At 44.8% G+C, this 15,121-nt stretch overlaps 1 protein-coding gene across 4 annotated transcripts in view; it reads right to left on the minus strand.

Moving 5' to 3' along the window:
* The window catches only part of GIGYF1 (GRB10 interacting GYF protein 1), a 1,784,248-nt gene that overhangs the window by 877,230 nt on the left and 891,897 nt on the right, over positions 1-15,121 (minus strand). For all 4 annotated transcript variants that reach the window (XM_069645982.1, XM_069645992.1, XM_069646001.1 and 1 more), the window contains one exon: positions 7,604-7,763. In XM_069645982.1, coding sequence (XP_069502083.1) covers positions 7,604-7,763 — 160 coding nt within the window. The remainder of the gene's footprint in view (positions 1-7,603; positions 7,764-15,121) is intronic.

Consider the following 15,121-nt stretch of genomic DNA (forward strand, 5'->3'; position numbering starts at 1 on the left):
CAGCAAATGGAGGAAAAGGATCCTATAGCAAAATACTGTTTCAAGAAACTGTCTGACCCCACTTATCACATTTCTTTGGCAGTGTTAAATTATATTCTTTGCGATGTACAAGACTTGTCGAAGTTGCTCCAAAAAAAGCAGTCTTACCCTAATTGAGGCCATTCGGTTTGCACGAGGCAAGATCAACCAGATGAGGGGACAGTACCTTGGTCAGGAATCGGATCAGGAAGTGTTCTGGAGCAGCACAGTTCGAGATCTGATCAAAACATACTCTGACAAAGATAAGGAATTCAGTACTGCAGCTATTCTGAGTTTCATTGGCTTGGTGTGTGAACATATGGAGAGAAAGGTTTCCAGAAAACGAACTGAAGGACTGGGCCAGTTTTGATTCACTAGCCGCTCAACAATGCAGCTTAAGTTTGGAATACAAAAGGTAAAGCATCTTGTTGAAAAATACAAAGACATTTTAGATTTCAAAGACGATTTAGAATCTGACCCTAGCATGCTTGTGGGGGATTCCATTGTTACGCAATATAATGCCTTGAACTACGTGGTAGCAGAGAAGAAGAAGTGTGGTTCTTTAAAATGTTTTCAAGACATGGTGAATTTCACACTTCAAAATGCCACGGAGTACAATGTAGTGGCGCAGCTCATGGACATATGCGCCACATATCAAGCCTCAAGTGCAGAGTGTAAGCGAGGCGTCTCGTGAACAGCATTCAGACCAAATCAAGGAATCGACTGGAAGAAAGTCCCCTTGACATGCTCATGCGAAGAAAGGTTTATCTATTACATAATGAAGTAAATCTTGATTATGTGCATCAGCACTGGGAGAGGGGCAAATAGACGAGAGAAGCATGTGGGGCCGAGGAGCTCCAATGATGACTGAAGTTTTAGTAGTGCCATGGGCACGGCCATGGCGAGTGAGGTGTGATAAAATAACCACTGCGTTAACTTCTTTCCATCAATGCTGACACTTTCTTTGGCCCGACTTCTCACATACTAACATTTTGAGCTTATTGATGCTTTGCTTATCAGAGAGAACTTTGCCTTTTAAAAACAAAAGTTTATTAGAAACAAGCTTTCAATGTAAACCTGTTGATGATAGTACTTTAACACTAACCAATGGCAATTGGTATGTATGGCATTCACACATCCCTTCATTTAAAAAGAAATGAATAAAAGAAATCATGTGTAGTTGTGTATTTGTCCTATTGGCAAAACTGGTGCCTGGTGCTGACCTGTTGCTTTCCTATCTGATGAGAAATTGATTTGTTTTCTGTATTATTTACATACATTTTATTTGTTTTCTTAATTGCCTGTAAAACATTTGTTTTTTTAAATGCAATTGCTATCTACCGGTCCCCCAATCCCAAGTTAATCTTCCATTTAGTTCCACATAATTATATTTATTGTTGAATCGAACAGTAAAAATAATATTCAAAATGAAACCCTTCCTAGTTAGAGTGCTGCCTCTTGCTGGACCTCTGCTTTGGCTAACTGACTAAGCGCCCCCTCTTATGATGCTGTTTTCATCCTTTTCTTGGCAGACTTTGAGACTGTCGGTTTGACTTCCAGTACATTCTGACATTACATGATTTACTATAATTTATTTAACCGTCCATCGATATCCCCTCTCTTTAGGCATCTTTAATATTAGTCATGTTCATGTATTGCTTATTTCCTTCAACCAATAGAAAGTATATCCGTTATATTCCATAGGTTTAGTGAAATGAGAATGCAGGCGCTACTGTTCCTCATACTGTTCGAAATATTCATTTGTGAGGCAGAATCTGTGTTCTACCAGAAGAAATAGACTCCCTTCTTGTACCAATCCATCATAAAACAAAAGATCTTGTTAATGTTTTGAGATTTAAAGACAATTTCAGGTGAGTTTTAGTCTTAGGAGGAGAACAAAACACCCAAATGCCCCTTGGAGTAGAGATTGTTGTGCCACAAATTCACATTCCTTGCATGCACAGTGGATCACTAAACACTTGCTGTGTATGCCCAGCACGCCGGGGCTGACCTGCACCAGCACTGCATCAATCAGTTGCACACAGGACTAAAAAACTGCGCATACACCAAAATTCTTTGCTGCAAACAGCCAAAAATAATTAGAGGGACCATTGCAAGTGGAAGCCGCACACATTTCTTTAACTGGTACTGCCCTCTGTAATGCACCTTAAGGTGTCCTTATAGAAAATATTGTACGGAGGCTTGCAGGATAAAGCCTGAAGTTCACTTACCCTTCGGGCAGATGTAATGGCTACTAAGAAGGTGGTTTTTAAGATTAGCAGCCTCAAAAGGACAGGAGTGTATAGACTCGAAAGGAGCACAAATCGTACGTTTCAACACCAAGTTGAGATCCAAAACCAGAACTTGAAAGGGGATTGGAAGGAAAACATTTGTCAATTCTTTTAGGAACTGTATTATTAGAGGAGTAAGATACCTCGTCCGAAGGGCGCATAAATAAAGCACTGCAAGATATCCTTTAATTAGTACCAATCTGGAGACCCAGATTAGCTGGGTGTAACAATAAGAACATCATAGGTGTATTACATGTAAAATCAACATTCTTATCTCTACACAGGCTGCAGAATTTGTTCCAAAGGCAGCGTTACAAAGACTTAGTTGTTGGCCTTCTGGCAGAAAGCAAACTCTCCATTAAGTCCTCCGGGAGGTCCTAATCCTTGTATCCCAGCCTCTCAGAAACCATGTGTTAAGGCTGTGTGTCTTGACCTCTGGATGGAGAACCCGACTTTCCACTTGCAAGTGAAGATCCTCTCTTTGTGGGAGAGTTATTGAAGGGCAGATGGACATGTCTAGAAGGTCGGGGGACCATGCCCTCCTAGCCCAATCCAGACAATAAGGATCATGGATTTCCAGAACTTTCTCAACCTTCTGGTCAAACAAGGAATGACAGGGACTGGAGGAAACACGTACAGGAGTGGAAATTCCCAGTTCAGCACAAACGAGTTTCACAGAGCTCATCTTGGGGGAAATTCCCTGGATCAGAACAGTTCACACTTCTGGTCGACACTGGTCGCTGTTGGGGAGAATTCTCAAAAATCTGCTCATTCCCTTCACCTTAGAAACCCCCAGGAACTTTGCTGGATTTTGAGGACTTGATTTTTTTTTACCTGGAGAGAGTGTGAGCCTTTTTCTCACTCTCTCATGTATTTTTGATGTGTGTTTAACTCTTGTGTTTTCTTTGGTTATGGATTAAAACCAACTCCGTAGGCATCATCTTTTACAATTGTGTTACAAAGCATCTTCAGTGCAGTAATACAGGGAAGCTTTTCAGGCTTTCCCAAGGTTTAAATACCTTCTCTTTGATCAACTAATGTTTTTCAGAGTTAGTAAAGTGAAATTGACTTTACTAGTCTTTTAAATTCAGAGACCCAGCACACCCTATCTTACGATAGAGTGCTGGAGGGGTTACCTAGTATCCCTTGTAGATACTCATGTAGCAGTCAAATGCTACCCTTCTCTCTCAGAATGGCTGGTGGCAGTGGTTTTACAACGAACTACCATGATTTTTCCCGACCACGAAATATTCGTAGCTCCGGTAACGTTAAATCGCGGAAGCCATGTTTTTCAAAATGGCGCCTGAGCCCCATTTCTTTAAACAGGTCCCGGTCTTCTTTGTTCGGCGTTTCTTTTTGGAAAGGTCTTTCTAGTGTTTGTCTCTGCGTGCCAAACCAGGTTTGGTCCCTTTGTGTGCCTTTGGCGGGCTTCAGGACTGAAGACAGCCTCTGGCGTCTGAGTGTCTGTCGTGGGCAGGAAGTGAGTGAGGTGCCCGAAACTCCCTGTGCTTAGTCTCCTAAGAGACCCAAATGCACTCTGTGCAATTGGCTGGCTGACTGTCCGGCAAGAACAGCCACCCTTCTGGGTGAGTGACAGCTAGGCAGGAATGAATGGTGGAGAACTGAATAAAAGGAGAGTCTCTTGACTTGGAAGGCAGAGTCTACCACTGGACGAAGGAACAGAAGAAGAGCTTGAAGAGGATGCCTGCAACAACTCCTGGACCATTTAAACAAAGGCGCTTAAGGCGCGCCATCTTGAAAAACATGGCTCTCGTGTTTTTTAGCTACCCGTGTTCGCGGTCAGCAAAAATCATGGTAGTTCGTTGTAAAACCACTGCCACCAGCCTTTTCAATAGGAAAGGGTAGCATTTGACTGCTACATGAGTATTTAGACCTAGGGGATACTATGTAACCCCTCCAGCACTCAATTGTAAGATGGTGTGTGCTGGGTCTATGAATTTGGAAAGACTAGTGTGTTAGGCAGAATTGCAGGCAGTAACTTCTGGGAACACCACACACAATTAGTACTACAGGTGTAAGAAAAAAATAAACTTTTGGTATAAGTCTCTACCACACACCTTTGGTAGCGAGCTGAGCAGCCAGGCTTATCTCAAGGGGGAATGTGAGCAGATGAGAAGTTACACAGAAGTATCACAATGGTTCAAGTAGACACTTAAACAAGGTTTCTTGGTAAAAAAAATACGTAAACGTTTACACAGTCATTTAGAAAACTTTTACTAGTAGAAATCAAGTCAATATTAAACAACAATATACTACAGTAACAAACTAAGTTATAGAGACTGTTTGTGCTCCCCTGAAAAAGGAGCCAAATAGCACTTCAGTACTTTTCAATGGGAATAAAAAGCAGAGGTTTGCACAAACGGTTAGAAAACACTTCTTTCAGATAATGCAAAGGTTCAATGTACCAGGAGTGTCAGTTCAATTCAATAGGCCAAGCCAAAGTCAATAGCCTAGTGTTCTTGGATAGGACAGCACAGTTCTGGTACAAATGGCATAGTCTTTGTAAAAGATTTTAGAAGTAGTTCAGAAAATAAAGCAAGATATGTCGGGTCACAAGCTGATTAGGCTTGCGAGATGGGAAAGTTTCACGAACCTCCACCGCGAGAGTTGGGATCTCTCAACCATATGGCAAAGTACCTTAAAGTGAGGCAAAAAGATGAAGTTAAAGACATTGGTTCCTGGCAGGTCCTGCAGGTCTTGCTGTTCCTGAGCCTCAGTCGTGGGGACAAGAGGGAGGACCTCGAGGGACTCCTGCATTGCACGGGATTGTTGTCGGAGCAAACAAAATGGTGTCACTTCAGCTCAAGTTGCTGTTGCTTCCAAACAAACTGGTACCCGTCCCACTGGTTAACCTTAACGAACTGCAATAAAGGTATCCAGGCGTTTGCTGAGTTGATTAGTCCCACCAACTAAAAGGAAGAAGCCGTCCTTGAAGGAGCTTCTCTGTCGATTGGAGATCTGGCAATACGGGGTTGCAGCAGGGCTTCACCAGGCAAACCAACAGTCCAGTGGTTGCACCAGCCGTCCTCTTCCAGCTCGTCTTCGGTTCTTTCGTTCCAGTGGTCGACTGTGCCTTCCAGTCCTGGAACAGTTTTCTCCCATTCATCCCAGCCTAGCTGCCACTCACCCAGCAGGGTGGCTGTCCTTGCCGGACAATCAGTCAGCCAATCACGCCAGAGTGCATTTGAGTCTCCTAGGAGACTAAGCACAGGGTGTTTTGGGCACCACCCTCACTTACTGCCCACCCCAGACACTCGGGCATCAGGGGCAGACTTCAGTCCTGAAGCCCGCCAAAGGCTCACGAACTAAGGGACCAAACCTGGTTTGGCGCGCATAGTTAAACACCAGATTCTGTTTTTACAGAGGGGTCTTGGGCGCCATATTGAAAAACATAGCGGCCCCGATTTTTAGCTACCGTTGTTCGCGGTCGGGAAAAATCACGGTAGTTCGTTATAAAACCATTGCCACTAGCCATTTCAATAGGAAAGGGTAGCTTTTGACAGCTACAAGAGTGTTTAGACATAGGAGATACTAAGTAACCCGTCCAGCATCTATAGGAAGATAGTGGGTGCTAGGCCTTTAAACTTAAAAAGACTAGTAAAGTCAATTTAACTTTACATTCTCTGAGGAACAGCAGTTCATCCCAGAGAAGGTATTTAAACCTTGGGGAGTCCAAAGGACACCCCTGTGCCACTGCACTGAAGGTGCTGTGTGACAACAATAAAAAGATGCCTATGGAGTGATGCAAAACTCCAGAACCAAAAGACACAAGAGTAAAACACACATCGAAATACATGAGAGTGGGGGGAAAAAAAGGCTCACACTCTCTCCAGGGAAAAAACAAGTCCTCAAAATCCAGCAAAGTTGCTGGGGGTTTCTAAGGTGGAGGGAAATCAGCACATTTCTGAGAATTCTTCCCTAACTAGTAAAGTCAATTTCACTTTACATTCTCTGGCCAACAGTAGTTTAAACCAGAGAAGGTATTTAAACCCCTGGGAAGTCTAAAAAGACATCCCTGTGTCAATGCACTGAGGGTGTGGTGTAGCACATGAAAAGATGATGCCTATGGAGTTATCTAAAACTCCACAACCAAAAGAAATAAACACAGAAAACAAACAAAATTACAAAGTCCCAAAGTTCAGCAAAAGAGCTGGGGGTCTCTATGGTAGAGAGGAATTAGCACATTTTGAGAATTCTCCCTAACATAAGCCACCTGGACACCCATCTCAGAGCTGGTTGAATTTCCTCAGAATTGCTGCAGAAAACCGTAGAACCAGGGAGAGGGACACCAGTTTGTGTGCGTTACTTACAGCCACTAGAATTGAAGTTTTCCAGTTGCAAGCTTTTGGTCTAGTGCAGTGCAGGAGTCCCCCGACGTCCTCTCTCTCGTCCCCACGACTGAGGCCCAGGAACAGCGAGATCTGCAGAAACTGCCAGGAACAGAAGTCATCAGCTGCCTCGGTCTTAGTTTACAGTACCTTACAATGAAGAAAGAGTACTTACCTCTCGCGGTGAAAGTGCTTGAAACTTTTCCAACTCTCAGCCTAATGAGCTTGTGACCCAACATATGATTCTTCTTTTTACAAACTACTTCTGAGAACTTTTGCAGAGACTTTTCCGTTTACTTACCAGAACCGCTTTATCCTATCCAAAATTTTAACGCATTGACTTATGCCTAGCATTTTGAATTCAATCTTCTGGTGAACTCAAAGTATTTTGCATTGTCTAAGAATAATTGTGATCTTTCATGTTCGGATAACCTTTTGCCTTTTACTTACTTTTAAAGAGTGTACAGTATTGAAGTATATTTGTGTGTTACTATACGATTGCCTCCTAATGAATGTTTTATAACCGACTGATAAATTAATAAGTATTTATCCAAGAAACTTTGTGTGTAAGAGTTTATTTGAACACCTGTGATTGTAGACTTCTGTGGAACATCAGCACTGGTCACATTTCCACTCTTGAGATAAGCCTGGCTGCTCAACACGCTACCAAAACTCTGTAGTACAGACTTATACCAAAGGCTGGTTTGCTTACACCTGTAGTCATAGTTGCGTGTAGTGTTCCCAGAGGGTACTGCATACAAACTTTGCCTAACAATTGTTTTATAGCGTGTTACCTCCAAGTGAACTTTAGGAAAACTCACCAAACACAGCCTTGTACTAAGAGTGGAGTTTTGTACTGCCTCAGATATGGTTTTAAAAAACCCTTAATTGGACTTTAGAAAAACTGTCTCCAACACCTACCTAGTGAGAAGAGAAATTGCTTACCTTGGATCTCTCCTTGGGGATCTTTGTAAAACCACTTCATGGCCGCCTCATGTGAGAGGGGCAGGGCGGCCGCAGTGTTTCTCGGCTCCTGCATAGTCTGTGTAAACCTTTCTTCCTCCAGAGAACTATCCTGAAGAGAAGCCACCAACTTCTCAGCCTCCTGAAAAGAAAAAAGGGTGAGGACAGACATTATACCATGGTTGTGCGCTGCTCTACCAATTTCAATACTTACTCACATCACCCCTTTCCTTCCTTAGGCCTTAAGTACCAGTCACAAAGCCACACCCTTAGTAGGACAATATGGGATACATCATCACCATAATCGTATTTCTGATGCTTGCATCTGCTTAGATTCACATGCTGTGCATAGGCCGACATCTAGTCGAAGCTGCAGAGTATTACAGTTTGTTTTTCGAAACTCGAAAAAGGGGTGTTGAACCAGGGCGTGCCAGTAATACTATCCCTAGTTTGACGACCCCTGTACCCATGATCGCTCCTGCGTGTAGGGCCCTCAGATTGTGTTTTTCTGACATGATGTAGCATGTCGAGTAGCGCGAGTACAGAATATCCAATCAGATAAGATAGCTAAGACTACAAGCATCCATGCGCCTTCTCTCAGGGGAGGAAGGGCGGGCGCATGTGAATCTAAGCAGATACAAGCATCAGAAATACGATTACGGAGAGTAATGTATCCCTTCTGAGGCCTGTGGAATCTGCTTAGATCACATGCTGTGCATAGATTAGCGAGCAGTGTTAGAAGGAGGAGGTGAGGTGAGAAGGTTCATGAGCGAAGAGATGTCTTAAAACCGCCTGTCCCACTTGAATATCTGACTTAAATTAGTTTCAATGCAGTAGTGCGGAGTAAAGGTGTAAATAGAGCGCCATGTAGCTGCTTTGCAAATGCTGTCAAGGGGTACATTTGCAATGAAAGCCAGAGTGGCTCCAGTACCTCTTGTAGAGTGGGCCCTTGGTGTGAAAAGCAGTGTTTTATCTGAAAGGGAATAGCACAGTTGGATACATCTGACTATCCACCTAAAGATGGCATTCTTAGAGACACAATCTCCTTCTCTTCCTGGAGCTATGGAGACAAACAGCTGATCTGTTTTTCTTAGCAGTGTCTACATAGTAGAGGACCGCCCTCCTCACATCTAGTGTGCAGAGTTTCACCTCAGCAGAGCTCTTGGAATAAGGCCGGTAGCTCAATAGACTGGTTAACATGGAATTTGGAAATTAACTTAGGTGAGAACCTAGGGTGAGGGCGTAAAACCAGTTTGTCCTTATGAATAGTAAAGAAAGGATCCTGCACCGACAGAGCTTGAATTGCACTGAACCTTCTTATGGACATCATGGCAAACAAGAATGCAGAGGTCCCATGAGCTTAGCAAGTGCCACATTAAGATCCCAACCTGGATGTGGGTTAGAAATTGGAGGGTGGAGTCTTTTTACCCCTTCATAAATGCTTTGACAACTGGCACTTTCCACCATGACACTAATGGGAAGTGGTGTAGGCCGATAAAGCTGACAGGTGTACTTTTAGTAAGTTAAACACTAACCCTACATCCAACAAGTGGAGCATATAGGTGACCACATTAGAAGGAGTGCAATCAACGGGGTTGATTTGCTTATTCTGGCACCAAATAACAAATTGTGTCCATTTATCATAATAACAGTGCCTCGTGTTTGGTTTTCTTGACTCCTTCAAGACATCCATACATCGTTGAGGTAAACTGAGATGTCCAAACTCTGACTTTAGGAGCCATGTTGCCAAGTTCATCGAGTTGGGTTGAGGATGCACTGTTAGCCCCTCGTGTTGGGAGAGTAGGTAGTACCGGCACAGGAGTTTGATGGGGTCGCACAGCGCCAGTTTGCGTAGGTGTGGATACCATGGTTGTCTCGCCCACATGGGAGCAACCAGGATGAGCGTCATCTGTTCTCTGTGGATCTTGTTTACCACTTACCTCAACAGAGGGGTGGGTGGAAAAGCGTAGGCAAACATCCCTGACCAATTCATCCATAGGGCGTTCCACTTGGAGCCTGGCTGGGGGAACCTGGATGCGAAGTCTGGGCATTGTCTGTTTTCGCTTCTGGCTAATAGGTCTATAGTGGGGAAACGCCATTGAGAATGGAGGTCTCCTACGACGTCTTCATGTAGTCCCCACTCGTGTGCCTCTGGGAGGGGATCTCTTCTCAGAGCATCTCCTAGCGAGTTGAGTTCCCCTGGAACATTTTGGGATGACAAGTAAATCTTCTGTTTGAGTGCCCATTTCCAAATTTTCTGGGCAAGCTTGGACAGATTGGGAGAACGAGTGCCCCCTTATTTGTTTAAGTAAAAAATTGCAATCGTGCTGTCTGTTAGGATCTGCACTGACTGGTTGGATAGGAGGGGTTTGAATGCCCAAAGCACTCTGAAGACTGCCGGAAGTTCTAGCAGATTGATGTGGTTCTGAGCAATTGTGTGAGACCAAAGACCCTGAGCTGTATGGTGCAGGCAGGAAGCTCCCCACCGTGCCATGGAGGCGTCTGTTGCGACAACGGCTTGTTTCGCTGGATCGTAGAAGGGTTTCACCTTTGTAAGATTCTCTCTTGCCCACCAGCAAAGACTCTGTACTAGTGTTGGCGAAACAACCACTAGATCGTCCCACTGACCACTTGCCTGAGACCACTGGTTTTGCCAACCATTCCTGCATGGGTCGAATGCGCGTGTGGGGATCCAGGTAAATGCAAGATGCCATCATGCCTAGCAAATGCATAGATTTTCGCACCCTTATCTGGCGACCGGTCTGATATTGAGGAATTCGCAGCAACACATTTCTAATTCCTTCCTCTGATGGAAAGGCCAACCTCTCTTGGGTATTTAGGACAGCTCCTAGGAACTATTTTGAGGTGCTTGGCACCAGACTATTTTTTCTCGTTGATTGAGAAGCCCAATTGGAATATGTCGATTGTTCTTTGGATGTTTATCCTGCAAATTAGGGGGGACTCCCTTGTAATGAGCCAGTCATCCAGGTAAGGGTACACTGGGATTGCCTCCCTGAATAGGTGTGCCGCCACCATCGCCAGTACCTTGGTGAATACCCTTGGAGCCGAAGCTATTCCGAAGGGCAGCACCTTGAATTGGTAGTGCTGGTTGTCTATCTTGAAACGCAATAATCTTCTGTGCGCTGGGAACATTGAAATATGAAAATAGGCATCTTTCATATCCAATGTTGCCATGTAATCACGCTTTTTTAGTAGCGGGATTACTTCTTGTAGAGAAGTCATGCAGAATCTTTGTGGCTTGACATACTTATTTGCAGGTCACAAATCTAATACTGGGCGCATTGTCAGATCTTTTTTTGGCACAAGGAAGTAGGTTGAATAAATACCACTGTTTACCTGGTTGACTGGGATGACTTCTATGGCGTCCTTTGATAGCAGAAAGGCAATCTCCTCGAAGAGGATCTTCTGGTGTTCCAGCAAGTGTATTTTCTGTCGCGGAGGATGGTCGTCCGAAGTGCTCCCTTCCCATGCGTGGGTGAAGGTGGAAATGCGCCCCCCCACTGGGGATCCATGGGAAGGGACCTGAAGCGGAATGTCACTGTTTGTTGGGTGGCGTACCACCTCTGGCGGGGATGCCTCTACCCCTAGTGCGTCCCCTGCGCTGCCCTCTGGGGAAGCCCTTTGAAGATTGGGACTTATTGTTACCCCATGAGGTTCCCAGATTCTGGTAATAGTTTGAACCCCTTTGGGAACCTTTGACCCTGAAAGCGACAAAAATTGTTGCACCCCTCTGTCCAGAGGGTTTATTGGTGAGTTGACCAAGAGATTTTAGGGCCTCATACTCATCCTTTGCCGTCTTTAAAGCTTCCTCTACTTCTTTGCCGAATAGGACGTTCGGCTCTATGAGCATATCTATAGCTTAGGTTTCAGGTTTGAACCCCGACTGCCTCAGCCAAGCATGACGCTTAATCACAGTGCCTTCTGCGATTAACCTTCCAGCATTATCTGCTGCATCAAAGTTTGTCTTTAGCATGCAGCCGGATCCAGATCTTCCCTCTGCTGCTATTTGAGCCAGCTGATTATTTAAGGGTTCGGGTGCAGAGGATACCAAAGCGGATACCTCTTCCCACTGATGGCAATTGTAGCTTGCCAAAAGGGTGGCACTGTTGGCGATCCGTGCTCGACAGACAGACGTGGAGGCAACCTTTCTACTCAAAGCGTACAGTCTCTTACTCTCCTTATCAAGCGGTGCTTCCGAAGAAGCAAGCGGTGTGCCTGCCCTTTTTCTGGTGGTTGCTACTACCAGGGAATCTGGTTTTAATTGGCCCCTAATGTACAGGGGGTCGGAGGGATAGCCTGGGTAATGGCTCTCTGGTCTTCTTGGACCCCTTGTGTTCCTCCTCTTCTTCCACCACCACCACCATAATAAGAGACCACTAATTGTGGTTCTGTATCATCACAATACGACTCAGGGTGGTAAGCATCGACCCCAAAGGAGTCTGACCAAGCCTCGAGTTGGAGCATCAGAACAGAGTTTCTTAGCAGGAGGCTGATAGGAACTAGGTATTGCCTTAGACCCCAAGTGGGCAGAGGTAGCAGGGGTGTTGGAGTAACTATGAAAATAATTAGGGTCCTTTTCATAGAAGTCGGCCATGAATGACATCCTTCTCATTAGCCTATCAATATCAGCTGAGGACCAGTTTTTCGAGCTAGGAATCACAACAACATGTTCTGGTTCCTCATTAGTGCCCATATCATGAGCAATGGGCGGAATGAGTAACTTTAGTGGTAGGATCTGATACCTTGGACTTCCCTATAGATTTAGAGTCTTTCTGCTTCTCCTTATAAACATGGTGTTCTAAAGATGACTTTTTGTTGTTTATCCCTCTTCCCATGACTAGAGGAGTGTTTCCCAGTTTTTATAGGGGCCTCTGAGGGATTTGACACCTTGCGTCGAGATTTGAATGCGGTATTCGAGGAAGGACGTTGAATCTCGGGTGTAGGCGCTACACATCTTGGCTGTGTAGGTTAGAGGGCATAATCATCAGACGATTGGGCCTCGGGAGTATTGATAGTGCGACACCCTTGTCAACCGAAGACAGGTGGCCTTTGTCATGAGGCAAACAGGAAACGCCCAGACACAGATTTGTTGGACGGCTCTCTTGGTGTCTTCCATTGCCGATCGCTCGACATGCGTGTCGGATCACGGCTGGGGTTGATGGGCTTATTGGGGGTAGTAAATGTAGCACTTTTGCAGCCGGGTGTTGTCCCGACAACGTTGCCGTCGGCCAGTCCTTCGGGGTCAGGGGCCTGCACGCGAGTGTCCGAAGTCAGCCCTCGCCATCCGATTCAGCGGCATTGCTGCTATCGCTGAATGTCCCCTCCACTTCAATGGCCTCTAGCTGCCTGGCGTAGTGGGCCCAGCATTTGGTTGAGCGGTCTTTAAAGGTTTTCGGCTTGAAGAGTTTGCAAGCTCGACAGGTAGCCTCAGAAAGGTCTTGTGGGAGACTCAGATTGCACATATTGTGCTTGTCTACCCAGGGAAACTTACTGTTACACTTTGGGCAGAAATTAAATGGAGTACTCTCCATATGCTATAAAATGGCAGCGGGCGGGTATATGTAGAAAAAAAAGGTGTAAAGAAGCATGTAGGACCACCCCCCACTCTCCCTACTGTACAGGGCAGAGGCCAGAGGCCTTCCAAGGCCCGAAGTCCAATGTGGCAGTCCTTAGTGGCCGGTTTCCTCGATCCTCAACGGTGTCGATATTCGGCGTAGGGTGGAAGGGAACGGGTAGTTTTTTAACAATTATTATAAGTATCAATGGCTAAAGCCGCAGGAACTCCACAACATGCGTCCGACTAGTATGGTGGAAAAAAACAATCTGAGGGTCCTACATCCGTGAGGGGTCAAGGGTACAGGTGAGGTCACACTAGGGATAGTATTACTGGCACGCCCTGGTTCTACGCACCTTTTCGAGTTTCGAAAAACAAACTAATACTCCGCAGCTTCCACTAGATGTCAGCCTATGCACAGCATGTGATCTAAGCAGATTCCACAAGACTCGGATCTAGATAGATCCATTTGTTTAGAACTTTTATTTAATTTCAGCACAGGATGTTAACAGAGCATACAATTAGTCAAACGGTTATTTACTCAGAGTAGTACATGATGTTTAGGCACAATCAGCATTTCACCTTTCAGCATTGCAGCATTGCAAACACAAAGTATCATTGTTAACAACCGGGTCAGTCCTTGGATAAATAAGTTCTAAACTCAACCCAAATATCTTTGGGTTCAACCGCTTGGGGCAGCCTAAGTATATATTGTTCTTCATTATCATTGATCCAAGTCAATACGCGAGTCACTCTTTAAACGTGGGAGGGCTACTGGATTTCCATTTTTTCAAAGTGCATCTTTTAGTCACTATACAACCAATGTTAAACAAGGCCCAGAGTATATAGTCAGTCATGGCCTGCCACAAACAGAACAGACAAAGGGGACGCAGATATCTGTCTGCCTGCCATGTCAGTTAATGCAACATAAATTGACTCCCAGTATTGTGTCAATTCGGGACAACTCCACAATATATGTAAAGTACCCGCCACTCCCATCCCACATCGCGGGCATAAGCCGCTACCACCCTTGTAAATTTCTTGAAGTTGAAGGAGTGTAGTGTAGCATTTGTAATATAGTGTATGGAACCAGTTTTAAGCGCATATTCATAGGTACCTCAATGGTAAGTTTACACATTGCGGTCCACTGCTTATCCGATATTGCTAAATTAAACTCAGTACTCCATTTTTCCTGCGAGCGATTCAGTCCTCTGGAGGTAGTTCTCAGCATTTCCCTGTATAAGGTGGAAAATACATGGCGGCAGCATGCAGAGTTTGCAATATATGACAACAGATTAGTTTCTGGGGGTTCAATTGGGTACCCTGGCCATTTCGCTCTTATTGCAGCCCGCATTCTATAATAGTGCAGGGCGTCTATTGTCCGCCAATGTATGCTTGTTTCTGCAATTGACCAGTGTTAGGGAGAATTCGTTAGGGAGAATTCTCAGAAATGTGCCAATTCCCTCTACCTTAGAGACCCCCAGCAACTTTGCTGGATTTTGAGGACTTTGTTTTTTTAACCTGGAGAGAGCCTGACCCTTTTTCCCCATTCTCTCATGTATGTATGAATTGAACCTCTGTTTCTTTTGGTTAAGGAGTCTGACAAACTCCATCGGCATCATCTTTTGCAATTGTGTCACACAGCACCTTCAGTGCTGTGGCACATGGATGTCTTTTTGATTTCCCAAGGTTTAGATATCTTCTCTGGGTTAAGCTACTGTTTTCCAGAGCAGTAAAGTGAAATTGACTTAACTTGGCATTGTACTTGCTAGACCCATCTTACAAAATAGAGTGCTGGAGGGGTTCCTTAGTATCCCCGGTGTCTAAATGCACATGTAACATTTTTTATATGTTACACTTTTCTCAACTGACTGGCTGGTGGCAGTGGTTTTGTTTTGAACTACCAAGGTTTGCATTTACCGCGA

Source organism: Ambystoma mexicanum, chromosome 1p (genome assembly GCF_040938575.1).
Source record: "Ambystoma mexicanum isolate Mex_15411 chromosome 1p, UKY_AmexF1_1, whole genome shotgun sequence".
In the NCBI taxonomy this organism is placed as follows: domain Eukaryota; kingdom Metazoa; phylum Chordata; class Amphibia; order Caudata; family Ambystomatidae; genus Ambystoma; species Ambystoma mexicanum.